This window comes from Hylobates moloch, unplaced genomic scaffold (genome assembly GCF_009828535.3).
Source record: "Hylobates moloch isolate HMO894 unplaced genomic scaffold, HMol_V3 SCAFFOLD_1, whole genome shotgun sequence".
Classification (NCBI taxonomy): Eukaryota; Metazoa; Chordata; class Mammalia; order Primates; family Hylobatidae; genus Hylobates; species Hylobates moloch.
This window is the reverse complement of record NW_026652276.1, coordinates 104,254,888-104,275,936: the sequence shown is the minus strand read 5'-3', so window position 1 is coordinate 104,275,936 and position 21,049 is coordinate 104,254,888. Positions and strand designations below refer to the sequence as shown.

Sequence of the window (21,049 nt, the reverse complement as noted above, 5' to 3'; positions counted from 1 at the left end):
AACTAATAAAACATAAACTCGGCTTCCTCACCTGCAGTCGGCTTCCACCTTCCATACTCCCCTAAACCCGCTCTTGCCAAGACAATCAGTTCTTACTGCTGCATCTAACACTTTTCAGTCCTCAGAGACATTTCACGCATGTGATCTCCTCCTTCAGTCTCTGTCTCTCTGATTTCCGGGAGGCCACACTCAGCCGCTGTTCCCGCTCTGAGGATTCTTTCTATCCCTTTTTCAGGGCTCTCTCTCGCTCAATCCAGATTTTAAGGCTGGTACCCCTTGGGGTCATCATCAGTGTCTTCCCTTGTCACTATGTAGACTCTCCTGGGTTGGTCTTCTCCACCAAAGGGGACTTCAGTGACCACCAGGAGGAAGGACCCTCCACACCTGTCACCCTGAGCCCTATCGCTGTCCTGGTCTGCACGCCCCCCGACCCGACTACACATCCCCAGGCACCTCCCGCTCCACCTGCCCACGCCAGATCCTCCCTTGCGGTCACTTCATCTGTGCGAGGGGGAATTACAGAGCTGGAGTCAACCTCCCCATCCCTCACCCTCCTTGCCACACACAGTTGTCAGGGTTTTTTCTTTTTGAAATTTCTTTGGTCTGCCCCAGGCCTTTGTCCCAGTTCCCACCAACTTAGGTCCTGGCACCCTCATCTCTCACTGTCCTTCTATCTCACCCTCAAAGCTCCCCTCTGCCAGAGGGATCTGAGCATATCATCACGGGCTTAAAACCTTCCAGCCCCCGCCTTTCTCCCTCATCCTGTGAATAAACTCCAAATCCCTTCCTGGGTCACACTGGCCTCTCCATGCCCTGGCCGCAGCTTACCTCGCTGGGCCTATCTCACCCCCACCCATGCTCCCTCCAGCTTTATGCTGGGATTACAGGAGTGGCCACTGTGCCTGGCCAACCAGGCTAATTTTGAAACTTTTGTAGAGACAGGGTCTCACTATGTTGCCCAGGCTGGTCTCAAACTCCTGGACTCAAGTGATCCACCCACCTCGGCCTCCCAAAGTGCTGTTATTATAGGCATAAGCCACCCAGCCATGTATTTTATAACAGGTGTTTTATATACATAACACCCAGCCAGGTATTATTATTACTCGTCTTAAAGAGTGATCTGCTAGGTTTGGTGATGGCCTATAAAGGCAGGAATTCACTGATTCAGCATTTTGGACATTTACAATGTGCCAGGCATGGCTCCAGGCACTGAAATACACCAGGGGACAAAATGAAGTCCCCACCCTCATGCACCAGAGAGTGCAAACAGGGGAGTGTCCAGAAACAAACAAGGGGCCTAGGGCAGTGGCGCATGCCTGTTAATTCCAGCACTTTGGGAGGCCCAGGCAGGAGGATTGTTGGAGGCCAAGGAATTCAACACCAGCCTGGGCAACATAACAAGACCCCATTTCTACAAAATATAAAAAATGAGCTGGGCATGGTGGTGTGCACCTGTAGTCCCAGCTGCTTGGGAGGCTGAGGTGGGAGGATTGCTTGAGCCTAGGAGTTGGAGGCTGCAGTGAGCCATGATCACACCACTGTACTCCAGCCTGGGCAACAGAGTGAGATGCTGTCTCCAAAAAGAAAGAAGAAAAAGAAAGGAGAGAGGGAGAGAAAGAGGGAAGGAGAGGGAAGAAAAGAAAAAGAAACAAACCAGAACTGCAAATAAAAAAACAGGAAGGGGTGAGCACGTGACACCAGGGAGCTCCCATCCTGTGCGTGTGGCTTCAATCCCCGGCACCTGGGTTGAGCTGCCGCCCAAACGCTAAGGAATGAATGCACCAGGGCAGGGCTGGAGGGAAATCGAGGATAGCTGGATCATTTTGGTGCCAGGTGATGGTGCCAGAGAGCACAGGATCCAGTCCCCGCGGGCCCCTCCAGCCCCCCTGCACCCTCGATCCCCACCTTCATGCGGCTGTAGACGGTGGAGACAGGCGTGACTGGGTGGTGTTGGTGGGAGCCCAGCAGACCGCAGAGGCCACAGATGAGCTCCTGGTCCTTCTCGCAGAAGAGGCTGAGCGGGTTCCGGTGGTGCACGCAGACCTTGGGCTCCGGGTCCCCAGGGAGCCTCAGGGCTTCGATCACCCGGGCCAGGGAGACGTTGGGCGGGGAGCTGCTGCCGTCCACCGCCTGCCGGCACACGGGGCAGCGCAGCTCGGCATCCAGGTGGCAGGACAGGGAGACCAGGCAGCCCTTACAGTAGGAGTGGCCGCACTGTAGCATCAGGGGCTCCTTGAAGACCTCCAGGCAGATGGGACACTGAAGCCGGTCCTCCAGCTCTGGCAGGCTCACCTGCCAAGCCATCTACACTCACTGCCTGGGCTGAAACACAGGCATCCCACCTCAGTCTTGTCCCCTCCCCTCCCTCTGTCCAGCACTCACCCACCACCCTGAACCCTAAGGAGCACCAGAATTTCAGAGGAAACACTTTGAGTCCTGGATCCCAGTCCTAACCCACATGACCTTGGGCCCTAGTTTCCCCAGCTGTAAAACAAAAGACTGCAGTGAAAAAACTGGTCCCTTGAAGATACGTGTGTGTGTGTGTGTGTGTGTGTGTGTGTGTGTGTGTCTACATTTTTTACTCAAATTTGGAGACAAGCATGGAAGAGACCATCTGCAGGGTCATTTGCAGTGACACTAATAATGCAAGGTCCAGCCCCAGCAGGCATCCGGACCTAGAACTGGACAGCAAAACCCAGGCAAGCTCCCCACCTTCTAGATCAGTTCCCAGACTTTCGGGAAACTGTTGAAAGCAAAAGTATAATAGAGATTCTAGAGGCCCACCTTCAGAGGATCTGCTTCAGGGGATCTCCAGTGAGACCCAGAACTCTACATTTATAGGTGACACTCCCAGGTAGTTCTACAGAGCCTGGAACCTACAAGGCCTCTACCCTGATCTCCCACCTGCTCCCCCATGAAAGCTTGTCAATGAGACAGGAGAAGCACCAGCAGCCCCCAGGGAGAGCCTGACATTGGAATACCTGGCTTCTCACAATCCGCTGGGCCTCCCACTACGGCCTCAAGCCAGCATCACTGGCTTTTCTTCTTCCCAGCAGGGAACAGCAGGCACAGAGTCAGAAGTGGGAAGTGCAGCTGGACGCCTGCACCACTGCCTGGTCTCTGCCTCTTCTCTCCTCCCCTTTCCCAGCAACACCCGTGTCCCCAAGGTCACCAGAATCAGGTGGAAACTGGGTTACATCACGGGACTGGGGAGGCAGCCTTTGTTGAGCCTGCTCTGATAACATTCAGGTGCTGGCCTTGGCCACTGTGGAGGAGGGGCAGAAACAGAGGGACTGGGTACACCGTCCACACCTCATGACCCCAACAGGAGCAGATAGCTGCTGGGAAACAGTTCTTTCTGAATCTCAAACTCGTGCTCTTACTCTCCTTTTTTGGGGTGGGGGTGCTGGGGGCTGGGGAAAGACAGCTTCTTGCTCTGTTGCCCAGGCTGGAGTGCAGTGGTGTGGTCACAGCTCACTGCAGCCTCCAACTCCTAGGCTCAAGCCATCCTCCTATCTCAGCTGCCTGAGTAGCTGGGACTACAGGCGCATGCCACCATGCCAAGCTAATATTTAAAAAATTTTTTGTAGATACCGGGTCTTGCTTTGTTGCCCAGGCTGGTCTTCAACTTCTGGGCTCAAGCAATCCTCCCACCTTGGCCTCCCAAAGTGCTGGGATTACAGGCATGAGCCTTACTGCACCCAGCTTTCCCTCTCTCTCTTTTTCTAATACAAACTGGCAGATGATGGTTCAATCTATTTTTTATTTTATTGTTTTATATTTTAGTAGAGACAGGGGTCTCGCTTTGTTGCCTGGGCTAGTTTTGAACTCAATCCTCCCACCTCAGCCTCCCAAATTGCTGGGATTATAGGTGTGAGCCACCAAGCCTGGCCTCTTTTTTTTTTTTTTTTTTTTTTAAGATATTCGAAGTATCTTTCTTTACTTAGATTTTTAAAATCGAGGTATAACATATACAAGTGTGCAAATCTTAACCACGCAGCTTGATAAACACTTGATGTATATACACCCACTCTCAACAGCAAGATGTAGAGTGTTTCCAGAAAGCTCCCTCCTGCCTCCTCCCAGTCATAACTCCTAACAAGGACAGCCACTGTCCTTATTACCATGTTGTCACGTGGACTGTTTTTGAATTTCACATAAACAGCATCATATAGAATGTACTCTTTTGTGTCTGGTTACTTTCACTCAATAATATTGAATTGTGATTTTTGTTTTGTTTTTTAATGTGAAGTCTTTCAACGTTTAGAAATTCAATGACACTCTGTTATACAGGTTTTGTTTGTTTGTTTTTTGAGACGGAGTTTTGCTCTTGTTGCCCAGGCTGGAGTGCGGTGGCACGATCCGGCTCACTGCAACCTCCACCTCCCGGGGTCAAGTGATTCTCCTGCCTCAGCCTCCCAAGTAGCTCGGCTAATTTTTTGTATTTTTAGTAGAGATGGAGTTTCATCATGTGGGCCAGGCTGGTCTCAAACTCCTGACCTGGAGTGATCCACCCGCTTTGGCCTCCCAAAGTGCTGGGATTACAGGCGTGAGCCACCGCGCCCTGCCTGTTATATAGTTAATGAATATTATGGTCATAATATACTGCTGTGGTTTGAATGTATCCTCCTAATTTCATGTGTTGGAAACTTAACCCCCAATGGGGCAGTATTGAATGTTGGCTGTAGCCTAAGCCTATAATCCCAGCACTTTGGGAGGCCAAGACTGGAGGATCACTTGAAGCCAGGAGTTCAAGACCAGCCTAGCAACAAAGCTACAAACCATCTTTCCAGCAAATTAAAAACTAAAAAATAAATTAGCTGGGCCTGGTGGTGCAGTTCTGTAATCCCAGCTACTCGGGAGGCTGAGGCAAGAGGATCTCTTGAGCCCAGGGAGTGGCGGCTGCAGTGAGCTAAGATTCATCACTGAACTCCAGCCTGGGCTCAAAGCGAGCCTCTGTCAATCAATCAATCAATCAATCAGTCACTGTCTTGTCTGGGCCTAAATTTCTCTAGAACACAATGGAAGTGGGAAAGTGGAAGAAGGTGGAAGTAACCCACAGCTGGGAGCCCTGAACCCTGCTGGTGGCAGGTGGCTCTCGTGTCCTCACCAGGTTGCCCTGCAATCACATGATGCATCCTTTTTCCTGAACCTGCCCCACGTGCCCCACCACGCAGCCACTCCGAGGGCTCCTTCAACGGCGGCAGCCCTGTCACTCACGTGTTCCAAAAGTGCTTCCCCTGTGCCCTGACAGCCTCGCCATGTGTCCCATCATGCCCCACACACTCCCACTGTGCGCCCCACCTCGCACCCGTGCCGCATCATGCTCTGCGTGCTCGTTAGGTGCCCCATCATTTCCCGCATGCTCCCGTTACGTACCCAGCCTCGCGCCCCTGCAAGTGCCCCATCATGCTCTCTGTCGCTCCAGTTAGGTGCCCCATCATGCCCCGCGCACTCCAGTTACGTGCCCCACCTAAACCCCCACGTCCGTGCCCCATCATGCCCCGCACGCTATGGTTACATGCCCCGCCTCGCGCTCCCGCACGTGCCCCATCATGCTCTGCGCGCTCCCATTACGTGCCGCCACCTCACGCCCCTGCACGTGCCCGACGTGCCCTGCGTGGTCCCGTTACGTGTCCCATCATGTTTCGTGCGCTCCCATTACGGGCCACACCTCGCACCTCACCGCATGGCCTCTGTAGTTCCACAGCTCTCGAGGGCCAGGGCCGTTGGCAGCAGTTGGAACAAAACGATGAGTGCCTCCTCGTGGCCCCAGAATGGAATGCCGCCGTCGGTAGGGGTCTGCCGGGCATAAAGGGGCCTTCGGAACCCCACCAGAGTCACAGCCAGGGAGGGCAGCGGGGCGCACCAGGCTGAAGGCTCACGCCACAGGGAGGGCAGCTAGAACATGGGGGGAAGCGCCTTAAACCAGGGAGTCCTGGAAGGGGACGACGCCCCCGGCCAGGTGAGGGCCGGGACGCTTCGGGGGCGTCGACGCTGAGGGGGGACCGGGTGGGTCTGCGGCTCTGAGGCCTGGCTTTCATTCTCCATCAGTCCCTGTACGAGCGGTTAAGTCAGAGGATGCTGGACATCTCGGGGGACCGGGGCGTGCTGAAGGACGTCATCCGAGAAGGAGCTGGAGACCTGGTGGCGCCTGATGCTTCAGTGCTAGGTACGCCCTGGGGCGGTTTGTCCGCAGGATCCATGTCATCGCACTCTGCTGGGAAGAGAGAGGCCACATTTTCAAAAAGCATTTAATGGGGTTGGAAATGCTTTATTTGAAGTGGATTTTTGTTTTTTGTTTTTGAAACAGGGTCTTGCTCAGTTGCCCAGGCTGGAGTGCAGTGGTGCGATCATAGCTCACTGCAGCCTCCACCTCCTGGGCTCAAGTGATTCTCCTGCCTCAGCCTCCCAAATAAGGGATTTACAGGCGCGATCCACCATGCCCGGCTAATTTTTAATATTTTTGTAGATATGGGAGACTCTCTATGTTGCCCAGGCTGGTCTCAGACTCCTGGACCCAAGTGATCCTCCCACCTCAGCCTCCCCAGTAGCTGGGATTACAAGCATGAGCCGCTGCTTCCGGCCTGAATTAGTTTTTTTAAGAGGAAAGCTAGGGACCCCATGTCCCCTTTGCGTGATGCTTCCACAAAGCTCTTGAATCTCTGAGCCAAAGGGCCGGCACCCAAAATGCAGAGAGAAGATTTATTCCTGTACCTCAGGGTGTCGGGCAGCTTAAGCTAATCTAATCACATTGTTCTGTGTGATAATGAGAGACTCGATATTATGGAGGCGTGGGTGTTTTGGGTCCATTTTCCTTACATTCTTTCTTCTATCCTAGTGAAATACTCGGGATACCTGGAACACATGGACAGACCCTTCGATTCTAATTACTTTAGGAAAACTCCTCGGCTAATGAAACTTGGAGAGGGTAAGTTCAGAGTGGGAGCTGGAGAAGAAGGAATTGTTTAGGGGCGAGATGAGGCACGATGCCTCATGCTGGGAAGACTGCTCAGAGCGCAGGTTCTTTGGGTTGGCTTTGCTGAGGCTGGGTTTTGGTAAAACAGCCATGTTCTCTCCCCTTGAGACCTAGGCATTTGGGAGATGGCTTAACAGGCAAGGTATAATCTTTGCACTCTGATTTAACTAACCACTGGGAATGTTTCTTTGTTCATTTATTAAGTAAAACTCAATAGAATACTTACTTCCCACAATACGTGGTGAAAAGAAAGGATGTACTCAGAAGATTAGAACATCTCCACCCTTAAGGACCTCACAATGTAGTGGAGGAGACTGACCTGCACTCAGCTCACTTGGTAGAATCGGATGAGTGCCTGGGAGGTGAAAGCAGTGTTGTGGGTGTGCCTAATGAAGGCATGATTAATTCTAGCTGGGAGGTTCGGGGAAGGCTTCCTGGAAGTGGGGGCATTTGAACTGAGCCCGGAAGTTTGAATAAAATTTCTATCACTAGAAGCTGGGCACAGGCTCAGGAGGAAGACATTGCAGGAAGAGGGAACTTTGTGAGGGAGACATGGAGGCCAGAGTACTGCTGACTTAGAGGGGGAAGAAACAGATAGCATTGGGCAGGATACTGAGCAAGCTTCACCCACCTTCTTTGTCCCTTCTTACAGATATTACACTGTGGGGCATGGAGCTGGGCCTTCTGAGCATGCGGAGAGGAGAGCTGGCCAGGTTTCTGTTCAAACCAAACTACGCCTATGGAACGCTGGGCTGCCCTCCCTTGATCCCCCCAAACACCACTGTCCTGTTCGAGATTGAGCTGCTTGACTTCCTAGACTCTGCTGAGTCGGACAAGTTTTGTGCTCTCTCAGCTGTAAGTTCCAGAGCACAGAGGTCAGCACTTTATAGAGAGACGAATAGGTTGGTGTTTTTGGTAATTCTTCTAGATAGCCTGCCCTGAGGCTGATCGTCTGCTCCAGGGTCCCCCCGCGGTTCCTGTGCGGTGGTGGCGGAGTTCCTCTGCTTCCTAGTCTGTGTTTGTCTTAGTAATGGCTCTCATGTGTAGATAAATGTGCTGGGCAAGGTAAGGCTGTGAGTTTAAGGATTAGTGGTTTGAACTGATTTTCCAGTCACCCTTTGCCTAGTTCTCCCTGTGAGACAGTGAACACTTGCTTTTCATCATTGTTTGGTTTCCAGCAAGGCAGGCATTGGTAGCTCATAACTAGGGTGACTGAATAATTGATTGTCCAGCCCAGCACAGGTGAGAGTAAAAGGGGCTGTTCACTGGAGGGGTTACCCATGACATCGGGTTTAAACTGAGACAGTCCCAGGCAAACTGGGATGTATGGCCACTGTCCTCAACCACTTAAGTCTTGCCTCCTCTTTGTAGCCTTTCACTTAACCCTGTCCCGTAGATGCAGGGCTTCTGACCCCATCAGCAGTCACAGGCACTGTCTTTATCATGCTGTCTCACACTGACTCCATCTGTGGCCTTAGAGGTGGCCCATGCCAGGGTTTATGTCTTCACATGGAGTCTCCCCAGCTAAACTGTCAGCACTCCAAGTGAGGGCGCTCACCCTTTCCCATCCTTCAGAGATGCGAGTTTCTTGCAGATGCCTGGTCCCACCTGTGGTGAACTCATTTAAGATCTGGGGGGTGGGGCCGGAACCAAAGAAGCTCTATGGGTGACTCTGAAGATGGCCAGGGTAGAGCTTCACAACCATAAAGACCACCAGGGCCCTGAGCAAACCAAGACCTGTTCAGTGCTTGGTGGCCAAATAGTGGTTTTGAGCACTGACTTCTGTGCTTGGCAAGTTCCGTCAGTTTTTGATTCCATGGGCCACTGCTTCCTCAGAAAACATCGGGGAAGACTGAAGACGTAGACTTCCTTCTGGCTCTAGGGTGTAAAATGGGACCGGTTATAACACTGGTGTGGCTTCTGTCAGATTCAGAGGTGACTCCAACACAGAAGGCTGTAAACAGAAGTGCATGATCTGAAAAAAGAAGAGCTCACAGCTGTAGTAACACTTCCTTTCTTTCAATTACTATTTTTTTAAATGGAGACATGTTCTCACTATGTTGCCCAGGCTGGTCTCGAACTCCTGGGCTCACGTGTACTAACACTTCCATTGTGGCATTATGGCTTTTAGTTTCCTTGCTGAGTATTCTTGTCTCTGGTCCTCAGGAGCAGCAAGACCAATTTCCACTTCAGAAGGTCCTGAAAGTGGCAGCTACGGAACGGGAGTTTGGCAACTACCTTTTCCGCCAGAATCGTTTCTATGATGCCAAAGTGAGATATAAAAGGGTAAGAATGCTTTGAAAGTTAAGTGTAAGTTTAGATCCTGAAAACTTCCTTGTTTAAAAAACACAGGTTTTTTGTTTTGTTTTGTTTTGGTTTTGCTCTGTCGACCAGGCTGGAGTGCAGTGGCGCAATCTCGGCTCACTGCAAGCTCCGCCTCCCGGACTCATGCCATTCTCCTGCCTCAGCTTCCCGAGTAGCTGGGACTACAGGCACCCGCCACTTCACCTGGCTAATTTTTTTGTATTTTTAGTACAGACAGGGTTTCACCGTGTTAGCCAGGATGGTCTCAATCTCCTGACCTCATGATCCGCCCACCTCGGCCTTCCAAAGTGCTGGGATTACAGGCGTGAGCCACCGCGCCTGGCAAAAAACACAGGTTTTTGTCTTTCTCCCTACTTTCCATGAGCAGCCATTAAGAAAAATCTCATTTAAAAAAACCCTCATGCCAGGCTGAGGCAGGTGGATCACTTGAGGTCAGGAGCTTGAGACCAGCCTGGCCAACATGGTGAAACCCCATCTCTACTAAAAATAAAAAATTAGCTGGGCGTGGTGGTGGGTGCCTGTAATCCCAGCTACTCGGGAGCCTGAAGCAGGAGAATCACTTGAACCAGGGAGGTGGAGGTTGCAGTGAGTTGAGATTGTGCCATTGCATTCCAGCCTGGGCAAGAAGAGCGAAAAAACTCCCATCTCAAAAAAAAAAAAAAAAAAATCCTCATGCCAAAGGGATAAGGACTCGAGAGGGGACTCACAGCGGGATAAGGGCTGGAGAGGGGACTCACGGGATTGGGAGGCACCTGGGAATGTTCTGTGTTTTGATGTGGTTCTTGGGTACATAGGTGTGTTCAGGTTGTGAAAAAACATTTGCCTCTGTATATGTACTTGAACTAGAAGTGTTTAGAATTTCCATCTCACTGCTCTAAAACAATTCAGTTTATTAACTTTTAAAAATTCTCATCCCAGTGCTTATTAGGTCCTCCATCAACTGATTTCTCCACCCCTTTGCCATCATCATTTCATGTCCCTGACATTTGGCGATTCTAGCCTGAGGCAATTCCAGCGTCATCAAGCCTCCTGTTGTGATTTTGCTTCTTGTGTACGTTATGCTGAGCTATTTTCTGTTTCCTTCATAATTTTATTCATTCAGCAAACATGGCTGGACACAGTGGCTCATGCTTGTAATCCCAGCACTTTGGGAGGCTGAGGCGAGTGGATAGCTTGAGGTCAGGAGTTTGAGACCAGCCTGGACAACATGGCGAAACCCCGTCTCTACTAAAAATACAAAAATTTGCTGGCATGGTGGTGAGTGCCTGTAATCCCAGCCACTCGGGAGGCTGAAGCAGGAGAATCACTTGAACCCAGGAGGCGGAGGTTGCAATGAGCCAAGATCGCGCCACTGCACTCCAGCCTGGGCAACAGGGCAAGATTCTGTCTCAAAAAATAAACACCACACATGCATGCACTGTCCCTGGAATATACTCACATAGGCCAAATGTTGCTGACCCTGTCACCCAATATCTATTCCCCCTCCTCCTAACAGAACCTCCCATTTCACTCAAAGCAGCAGTGTACTATTTAAAAAACTACATCTTCCCAGCTTCCTGTGAGCTTAGGGTGTCCCTGTAACAAGGGTCTAGCCAAGGAGACACAAAGGGAAACCTCTGGAGGGCCTTCTGGAAAGCTCTTAACATAACACAAGCACCAGACTCTTCTCCCCTCCCTCCTTCCCACCCAGGTGACCCCACAATGCATGGCCAGGGGGGAATCTCCCTGGGGCCTGCCACATAGCTCTTGTCCTGGGCCTGCCCTATAATGCTAGTTTGTGGATTTCCTGTTTTTTTCTCAACTTACTCCTTTGTTTTAACAGAGTATGTTGATGTATGTATAAAATATTCTTGGTTTTTAAATACATATTTGTCTAGAGTTGGTATTAAAAAGTCTTTTGGCTGGGCACAGTGGCTCATGCCTGTAATCCCAGCACTTTGGGAGGCCGAGGAGGGTGGATCACCTGAGGTCAGGAGTTCAAGACCAGCCTGGCCAACATGGTGAAACCCTGTCTCTACTAAAAATACAAAAATTAGCTGGGCATGGTCGTGGGTGCCCATAGTCCCAGCTACTTGGGAGGCTGAGGCAGGAGAATTGCTTGAACCTGGGAGGTGGAGGTTGCAGTGAGCCAGGACGGCATAATTGCACTGCAGCCAGGGGAATAAGAGTGAAACTCCATCTCAAAAAAAAAAAGGTCTTGTTAGTTCTGAGCTCAAAGCTGACAACAACAACAACAAAATCTTATTACTACTTAGATTCCTATTCCTTTTTATGTGACCTATTTTTTCTTCTGTAGAGACGAAGATCGTTTTCCCCCAGCATTCCTAAATTTTACGGTGATGTGCCTCTGTGTGTGTGTATGTTTTCATTCAGGAAACTTTTCCTCCACTCTGGGAGACTTTCTTGAGTTATTTCTTTGATAATTTACTCTTGTTCCCTCTGCCCTCTTTTTCTGGAACTCCTATTATCAGACCTGCTGCACTGAGCTTCTGGCTTTCCCTCCCCGCTCCCCACCTGGTTTCCATCTGTTCTCCTGTTTGTGTCATGTATGGAAGGTTTCCTTGACTTTTTGCCACCTCTTCTGATGAATTTTTCATTTAAAATTGGGGGGCCAGGCACAGTGGCTCACACCTATAATCCCAGCACTTCGGGAGTCCAAGGTGGGAGGATCACTTGAAGCCAGGAGTTAAAGATCAGTCTGGGCACCATAGCAAGATCCCATCACTACAAAAAATAAATTTTAGAAAATTGAAGGGCTATTTGTTCTTCCCCTCCCTAGCATTCTGTTCTCGTTTCATGCGTATATTATTTTATATATTTAGACTGTCGATTATAATTTAATCTTATTCTTTTTCTGTTTGGTTTTTCTACATATTGGGGACTGTGTCCTTTTGCACTAAGTTTGTCAATGACCTAAAGATGGTTTATTTCTCACTCATGTAAAAGGCTAGAGTAGAGGCATGCAAGCTAGGGCCAGTTGGTGACTCTGCTCCAGATATTTTCAGATACCCAGCTCTCATTTCTAGGGTGAGACTCTGGCCTTGTAGTCCAGGATGAGGGTCTCTGAGTTCTAGTAGCAGAAGGGAAGAAAGACTGGAGGCATGTACAGCTCTGTTAAGGAAGGTCCTTGTCATATGATGCTTCTACTGAATTATGTTTTCCAGAACCTGTTCTCCAGGCCTTGCCTAGCTGCAAAGAAGGCTAGCAAATATCTAAATTCTGGTTGTACTTGTTCCTGGCCAAAAAAAAAAAAAAGTCCTATTACTATGAAGGAAGGGAGGACAGCTGCTGGGAGGCAGGAGGCCACCTCTTTCACGGAGGCTTTCCTCAAATGCCTGGTGATCTTTGACCACTAAGATTTAAAAGAGACATCACAAAGCTGATTGGGAACTGCAGGTGCTTGGTGGGGCAGGTTGCAGTGTGGTCAGAGAGCCTGCACACATCAGAGTATGTAGGTGTTTCCTCAGGGTCCACTGAGTCCTCCTCTTTCTGCCCCATGTATGTGCCGAGGGAGTGGCATTCTGGGAGCCAAGCTGGGCGGCAGGACAGAGGTTCTCACTGTCTAGTATTGAGATTCCCTTTCATAGCCCCTTACCAGTATACCACCTTCCTGCTGTCTGCTCCAGCCTGCCCCCAAGTCAAAGGCCTCTTTGGTTCCATTTTCCCAGAAAGGAGACCTCGTGATTGCTGAGGCCATCTGGACACATAGGGGCAGTGGACGGGCTGGGGAACATTTGACCTGACCTCCTTTATTCAGCCCCACCAGATAGCTCTAGTTCCTGGTTCCATCAGTTCCTAGGTCTCTCCAGGCTCTGAGGGGCAGACCAGTCCCTTTTACATTGGCACCACTCTGCCAAATCAGTCATCACACTGCCACCCACCCTGATCCTTTGGGTTTATTGGTCCTTTTCCTGTCCTTTGCTTGTGTTGGAGTACTACCTGTCATAGTCCCTTAGGGTTGGAGAAAGTAGGGATGTGTGTGGAGCCTGCCTTGCTGAGCTAGAGGTTTTGCACGTCTTTTCCTAGTGGAAAGTTTCTCAGTCTTTGGAGCAGCGGACTGACATTGTCAGCACCACTGTGTCTCCACCTTTTGCTCAGCATTGTCTGGGTCACACGAGAAGTATTGGGTTTCCTGCTTTCAAGGGATTTGAATCTAGTTAGGGAGTTAAATGCAGCTCCAACAGCTAACCAATACCTATGGTCTGAATGTTTGTGTCTCCCCAATATGTGTATGTTGAAACCTAATCATCCATGTGATATTAAGAGGTGAGGCCTCTGGGAGATGATGAGGTCATGAAGATGAAACCCTCATGAATGGAGTTGGTGGCCTTATAAAAGAGATCCCTGAGAGCTGTCTTGTCCCTTCCACCATAAACTCTCGGCAGGAAAAAAGATGAGCAAAGGTATGGAAGTGATCAGAACCTATTCAGGCCACAGTTGATAGATTCCTAGTCAGAAACATAGGTTACATCTAAGGAATCATAGGTGATAGGAGGCAGCCAGATTCAGGAAGACATTCAAATATGTGTGGATGGATTTGGACTTGATGAAGTGGATGGCAGGGAACCACTGAGGAAGAGTGTGTTGATGAAAGTCATATTCGGGGAAGAGGCAGTAGTTGTGCTGGAGCTCGTGAAAACTCAAAATTTCAATTATAAAATTTTCAGGAGTTGTGTGCCCTGGTTAATGTCACTTTGGTAGCTTGAAATCAGCTCTGGGAGGAATATTTACAGCATAGGAATAGGCAAATGCTACAAACAGGGCTCCGCCTCCCCTGAGAGCTGGCTATTAAACATGTACCAACACACCATTGTGTGCAGGACATGTCAAATGACAAACTTCATTTTAATCAGGATGTTTCATGTTAGGCATTGTGCTGGGGTGCTGCGGCTAAACCCGTTAACAGGATCCAGGAATGTGTTAAAGCAGCTGTGAGTTGTGCAAATAGAAGAAAAAGCTCTGGAAGTACTCCCACAAAATGGATGGTTAGACTTGATGACGTTGTATATGATGAAGTTGTATATATAAGAGATCAAGGAAACAGAAGAATGGAATTACTTGAAACTTCCTGGTCTGGCCGGGCGCGGTGGCTCACGCTTGTAATCCCAACACTTTGGGAGGCCGAGGCGGGCGGATCACAAGGTCAGGAGATCGAGACCACGGTGAAACCCCGTCTCTACTAAAAATACAAAAAATTAGCCAGGCGTTGTGGCGGGCGCCTGTAGTCCCAGCTACTCAGAGAGGCTGAGGCAGGAGAATGGCGTGAACCCGGGAGGTGGAGCTTGCAGTGAGCCGAGATTGCGCCACTGCACTCCAGCCTGGGCAACAGAGCGAGACTCCGTCTCAAAAAAAAAAAAAAAGAAAAAGAAACTTCCTGGTCTGAGAAAAAAATTTAAACCAAGGAATAACTGGGAAAGAAATGTGTTACTTTCGATTTTGATTACTCATGGGAATGAGCAGGTAAGCAGGGCCTGTAGCTAACAACTTGCTTCATGATTTCATTTGGGTATGAGAGCAAGGTTCAGGCGTGAGGTTCCAGCTGGTGATGTGAACGGGAGCTGAATCCATTCAGAAGGTGTGAAGACAATTGATGAGAATTTGCCTGGTGAATGCCCAGAGTTTAGAGATGGAAGGGAAGACCAAGGAAGGCTCATGACTTTCTGCCTGTGCTGCCATCTCCTGACACATTTTCCAGTTCTTCCGTGTTCTTTTTTTTTGTTTTTTTGGTTTTTTTTGAGACAGAGTCTCTATCACTCAGGCTGGAGTGTACTGGCACCATCTCGGCCTCACTACAACCTCCGCCTCCCGAGTTCAAGGGATTCTCCTGCCTCAGCCTCCCAAGTAGCTGGGATTACAAGCACCTGCCACCACATCCAGCTCATTTTTTGTATTCTTAGTAGAGACGGGGTTTCCATGTTGGCCAGGCTGATCGAACTCCTGACCTCAGGTGATCCTCCCACCTCGGTCTCCCAAAGTGCTGGGATTCCAGGTGTGAGCCATCATGTCCGGCCTTCCAGTTCTTCCATTCTACTTACACCTTCCAAATGGAGTCCCAGGAAGTGCAGGCTCTGCCTTCATCCATTTTTTTGTTTTGCTATTTTTTTTCTTATTGTTGAGATATGATTCACATACCATAAAATGTGTGCTTTTAAAGTGTCCAATTAAGTGGTTTTTAGTATATTCACAAAGTTGTGCAGCCATTGCCACTATCTAATTCCGGAACATTTTCCTCACCCCGAAATGAAACTCACAATTCTTTGGCCCCAGATAGCCTCTGTTCTCCTTTGTTTCTATGGATTTGCCTATTCGGGACATTTTGTGTAACTAGAATTGTCAAATATGTGTCATTTTGTGGCTGGCTTGTTTCACTTAGCATGTTTTTGAGGTTTATCCATGTTGTAGCTTGTACAAACCTCATTCTTTTTTTTGTTTTTTGTTTTTTATGAGACAGAGTCTCTGTTGCCCAGACTGGAGTGCAGTGGTGTGATCTCGGCTCACTGCAACCTCTGCCTCCCAGGTTCAAGCGATTCTCCTGCCTCCCAAGCAGCTGGCATTACAGGCACCCGCCACCACACCCAGCTAATTTTTGTATTTTTAGTAGAGACAGGGTGTCACCATGTTGGTCAGGCTGGTCTTGAACTTCTGACCTCAGGTGATCCACCCACCTCACCCTCCCAAAGTGCTGGGATTACAGGCATGAGCCACTGCACCCAGACCCTCATTCTTTTGTAAGGCTACTTTTCCGTTGGATGGCTCTGCTGCTTTTTGTCCATTCATCAGTTGGACATGTGGGTTGTTTCCACTTCGTGATTATTATGACTGATGCAGTGAGCATTTATGTACAAGTTCTCGTGTGAACACGTTTTCAGTTTTCTTGGGTATGTGCCTAAGAGTGCAATTGCTGGATTGTGCGGGAACTGTCAAAATTTTTGAGGAACTGCCAAACTGTTTTCTACAGCAGCTGTACCATCTTACATTCCCACTAGTAATGTGCGAAGCTTCTAATTTCTCCACATCTTCACCAACACTTATTTTATATTTTTAAAGTTAGGCATCCTAGCGGATGTGAAGTGGTATCTCACTGTGGTTTTCATTTGCATTTCCCTGATGACTAATGACATTGGACATATTTTCATGCATTTAATGACTATTTGTCTATCTTCTTTGGAAAAATGTCTATTCAGAGTCTATGCATATCTGAAAGTTGGGTCATTTGTCTTTGTATTGAGGAGTAAATGTTGTTGATGTGCTCTGGATACTACATCCTTAACAAATATAGGATTCACAAATGCTCTATGCTGTTCTGTGGGCTGTCTCTTCACTTTCTTGGTGGTGTCCTTTGAAACACAAAAGTTTTACATTTTGATGAAGTCTAATTCTTTGCTTATTTGTGCTTTTGGTGTTATATCTAAGAAACCATTTTCTAATCCAGGGTCACAAAAATTTACACCTATGTGTACTTCTAAAGTCTGATAGTTTTTTAAAAAAATATATGAAATGCTTCATGAATTTGCATGTCATCTTTGCACAGGGGCCATGCCGATCTTCTCCCTGTCTTTCCAATTTTTAGTATGTGTGCTGCCGAAGCAAGCGCAGAGTCTTAGAATTTTAACTCCTACTTTTAGGGCTATGCTCCACTTTAGTTAATTTTTGCATCCAGTGTAAGGTAGACATTCTTTTGCATGTTGATAGCCTCTCATCCCAGCACTATTTGTTGAAAAGAGTTCTTCTCTCCCATTGAATGGTCTGGACACCCTTATTGAAAATCAGTTGACTATAGATATATAAATCTATTTCTGGATTCTGTGTTCAATTTCATTGATCTACATGTCTGTCCTTAGGCTGGTGCTACACTGGCGTAATTACTGTAGCTTTAGGAAGTTTCGTGTTTTTTGTTTATTTTTTGTCTTTTAGTAAGTTTTGAAATTGGGAAATATGAGTTCTCCAGCTTTGTCCTTTCTCAAGAGTATTTTGGCTATTCAGGGCCCTTTGAATTTCCATGTGACTCTTTTTTTTTTTTTTGAGATGGAGTCTTGCACTGTCACCTAGGCTGGAGCGCAGTGGTGTGATCTCGGTTCACCACAACCTCCGCCTCTCATGTTCAAGTGATTCTCCTGCCTCAGCCTCCCATGTAGCTGGAATTACAGGCACCTGCCACCACACCCAGCTGATTTCGTATTTTTAGTAGAGATAGGGTTTCGCCATGTTGGCCAGGCAGGTCTCGAACTCCTGACCTCAGGTGATCTGCCCACCTCGGCCTCCCAAAGTGCTGGGATTACAGGCATGAGCCACTGTGCCTGGCCACCATATGAATTATCTAATCAACTTGTCTGTGTCTACAAAAAAGGCTGTTGAAATTTTGGTAGGGTTGCATGAATATGTTGACCAGTTAGGGAAATGTTACCGTCTTAATATTAAGTCTTCCAATTAATGAACATGAGATATTTCTCCATTTTATTTGAATCATCTTTAATTTCTTTCAACAACATTTTGTAGTTTTCAGTGTGCAAGTCTTTCACTTGTTTTAAGTTTATTGCTACTTACTGTATTCTTTTTGATGCTATTGTAAATGGAGTTGTTTTCTTCATTTCATTTTTGGGTAGTTCGTTGCTAGAGCATAGAAATATACCTGACTTTTGGCCGGGCGTGGTGGCTCACGCCTGTAATCCCAACACTTTGGAAGGCCAAGGCGAGTGGATCACGAGGTCAGGAGAGCGAGACCATCCTGGCCAAAAATGGTCATACTAAAATATGAAAAAATTAGCCGGGCATGGTGGTGCGCACCTGTAGTCCCAGCTACTCAGAAGGCGGAGGTTGCAGTGAGCTGAGGTCACTCCAGCTTGGTGACAGAACAAGACTCCATCTGAAAAAAGAAGAAAAAAGAAATATACCTGACTTTTTATGTTGATCTTGTGTCTTGCAACCTATAACAGCTGATTTTTAGCCCTGATAGTTTTTGTGTGTGGATTATTTAGGGTTTTGTACATAAGACTGTTACTCCTCTTGACCATCTGTCTTCCCTCTCCACAGGCCCTGTTGCTTCTGTGCCGGCGATCAGCACCCCCTGAAGAGCAGCACCTGGTGGAGGCCGCCAAGCTTCCTGTTCTCCTGAACCTGTCCTTTACATACCTGAAGCTAGACCGACCCACCATAGCCCTGCGCTATGGAGAGCAGGCTTTGATCATTGACCAAAAGAATGCCAAGGCCCTCTTCAGGTGTGGACAGGTGAGTTGGAAGCCAGTGACTTGGGAATAAACACCCAGGAAAAGGTAGTAGCAGTGCTCAACTCAGCTACTGCAAAAATGCTTTTTTTTTTTTTTTTTGAGACAGAGTTTTGCTCTTGTTGCCCAGGCTGGAGTGCAGTGGCGCAAATTCAGCTCGCTGCAACCTCCGCTTCCTGACTTCAAGCAATTTTCCTGCCTCAGCCTTTCAAGTAGCTGGGATTACAGGCATGCGCCATCACATCCAGCTAATTTTTGTATTTTTAGTAGAGATGGGGTTTTGCCGTGTTGGCCAGGCTGGTCTGGAACCCCTGACCTCAGTTGATCCGCCCACCTTGGCCTCCCAAAGTGCTGGGATTACAGGCATGAGCCACCGTGCCCAGCCAAATGGTATCTTTTCTAACTGTGCTTTTAAAGTTCTCTCCTTGGGACAGGCTTGTCTTCTCCTGACTGAGTATCAAAAGGCCCGGGATTTTCTAGTTCGAGCCCAGAAGGAGCAACCCTTCAATCACGACATCAATAACGAGCTGAAGAAACTGGCTAGGTGAGCTGTGTTTGCAGGAGCATGAAGAGAGATGGGTGGGGTTGCGACTCTGGTCTGTCCACCTGGGTAAAGGACAGTCTGGCAGTGTTGCCCAGAGTGTTAGGAGGCAGCCCCCTCTACAGCTGGGTTTCTGAAGTGCTTGGCAGTGCACTGCACCAGCAGTTCCCAGCAGGCAGGTGGGACAGACTGCCAGACTATACATCTCCATCATCACCCACCTTTCTGTTTCCCCTACCGCAAATAAGCACCCCCTAGAGAGGCAGGAGGGTGTCACTCTTTTTTTTTTTTTTTTTTTTTTTTTGAGATGGAGTCCCTCTCTGTCACCTAGGCTATAGTGCAGTGGTGTGATCTCGGCTCACTGCAACCTCCGCGTCCCGAGTTCAAGCGATTCTCCTGTCTCAGCCTCCCAGGTAGCTGGGATTACAGGCGTGTACCACCACATCTGGCTAATTTTTTTTGTATTTTTAGTTGAGACAGGGTTTCAGCGCGTTGACCAGGCTAGTCTCAAACTCCTGACCTCAGGTGATCCCCCCACCTCGTCCTTCCAAAGTGCTGGGATTACAGGCACAAGCCACCGCAACCGGCCCCGGTGTCACTTAAAAAGAGTCTTCTGGTGCGCTCTTCCCTGCGTGCTCCACCGAGAACCACTGCTCCTAACCAAGTGCAGAAAGGCCCCTCGTAGGTCCTCATGCGACCAGAAACAGGCGTTTCGGGTCTGACTCATACCCACGGATTGACCTCCTCGTTACCCACGTGACTAAGCACACCAGTCTTTTAGTGATGTAATTTTTTCTCATTATAGAAGTTTTGTGTTCATTGTAGAAAACCTTGAAAATGTCTACCTATAAATAGGAGTCCCTCATAACTCCATCACTTGGTAATAGGTCCATGGTTCTTAAGGTATATCTTCTTCTGTAATGATGAAGTTCTCTACTTGTCTTAATATTAAACATTCAGTCCAGATTGCTAGTTAAAGCTTGCTTGGCATTAGTGTCTGAGATGTGAGTATCTCTTGGGTTACATTTCAAGCCTTTTAGGACTTGCCAGCAATTTCCTTTCTGGTATTTAAAAGTATCCTGTCAGATCTGGTCATTCTTTAGTGAGAAAATCAGGAGAGGTTAGAGGCTGCTGAGGGTGAGGGGTCGCTTGGCGAGACTCAGCCTGGAGCCTGGTGGCCAGAGGCACCTGCCCTTCAAGGCAGCTGTCCTTTCCAGTTACAGGCTTTTTGTCCAGGGGCTTGGCTCCTTGGCCAGCTGTGGGAGCCTTCCCTGCCTCCCCACCTCTCCAGCTTACTTCCATCCCTCCCGATTCAGTTTGAGTCCTGATGAATTTTCAGTGTTTCTGGATGTGAGTGGAGAATTCCAGCCACCAGATGTCACCTCCTCCAAACACAGACCTCTAATGAGTGTGTATTTCCCTCTCCAGCTGTTACAGGGACTATGTGGATAAAGAGAAAGAAATGTGGCACCGCATGTTTGCACCCTGTGGCGATGGTTCTACAGCAGGAGAAAGTTGAAGGTAATCAAAGGGCCGGGGTGGCACACAGGCTTCCGGATGGAGAAGCGTGCTGCTCTCCTCCATCCCCAAGTGAATGGTGGCTGTCTGCAGCTGAGGGTGGACGAGGGGTAGACAAGTTCCTTGCTGTAACGAACAACACAACGGTAGTGCAGGATGCACGTGCTGCACACCTACCTTCCCCATGAGAAGAAAGTTCGCCTAGACCTGCGGGTTAAATGTATAGGTTCAGGGGGCCTTGAGCTATTTATTTATTTATTTATTTGTTTGTTTGAGGCAGAGTCTCACTCTGTTGCCCAGGCTGGAGTGCAGTGGTGCGATCTCGGCTCACTGCAAGCTCCGCCTGCCAGGTTCAAGCGATTCTTCTGCCTCAGCCTCCTGAGTAGCCAAGATTACAACTGTGAGCCGTGGCGCTCAGCCTAAATTTATTTTTTAAAAAACCTTTTTCTTCATGTTTTATGTGAA

At 48.7% G+C, this 21,049-nt stretch overlaps 2 protein-coding genes and 1 non-coding gene across 5 annotated transcripts in view; 1 reads left to right on the top strand and 2 right to left on the bottom strand.

Moving 5' to 3' along the window:
* The window catches only part of TRIM50 (tripartite motif containing 50), a 49,794-nt gene that overhangs the window by 5,810 nt on the left and 22,935 nt on the right, over positions 1 to 21,049 (bottom strand). Inside the window, exon 2 of the mRNA XM_032754768.2 lies at positions 1,906 to 2,322. Within this exon, the coding sequence (XP_032610659.1) occupies positions 1,906 to 2,304 (399 nt within the window). The 5' untranslated portion in view covers positions 2,305 to 2,322. The remainder of the gene's footprint in view (positions 1 to 1,905; positions 2,323 to 21,049) is intronic.
* The window catches only part of FKBP6 (FKBP prolyl isomerase family member 6 (inactive)), a 30,758-nt gene continuing 15,349 nt past the window's right edge, over positions 5,641 to 21,049 (top strand). The window contains exons 1-8 of one of the 3 annotated variants that reach the window (XM_032757130.2): positions 5,641 to 5,794; positions 6,055 to 6,172; positions 6,842 to 6,931; positions 7,632 to 7,834; positions 9,146 to 9,265; positions 18,335 to 18,529; positions 18,960 to 19,069; positions 20,495 to 20,587. In XM_032757130.2, coding sequence (XP_032613021.1) covers positions 5,690 to 5,794; positions 6,055 to 6,172; positions 6,842 to 6,931; positions 7,632 to 7,834; positions 9,146 to 9,265; positions 18,335 to 18,529; positions 18,960 to 19,069; positions 20,495 to 20,585 — 1,032 coding nt within the window. In that variant the 5' untranslated portion in view covers positions 5,641 to 5,689 and the 3' untranslated portion in view covers positions 20,586 to 20,587. Of the gene's footprint in view, positions 5,966 to 6,054; positions 6,173 to 6,841; positions 6,932 to 7,631; positions 7,835 to 9,145; positions 9,266 to 18,334; positions 18,530 to 18,942; positions 19,070 to 20,494; positions 20,588 to 21,049 lie in introns of those variants that run through there. The other 2 variants (XM_032757139.1, XR_009210945.1) reach the window with 2 other exon arrangements.
* On the bottom strand, positions 16,791 to 16,898 carry LOC116809817 (U6 spliceosomal RNA). Its single transcript, XR_004370000.1, has one exon. It is a non-coding gene; the product is annotated as a U6 spliceosomal RNA (small nuclear RNA).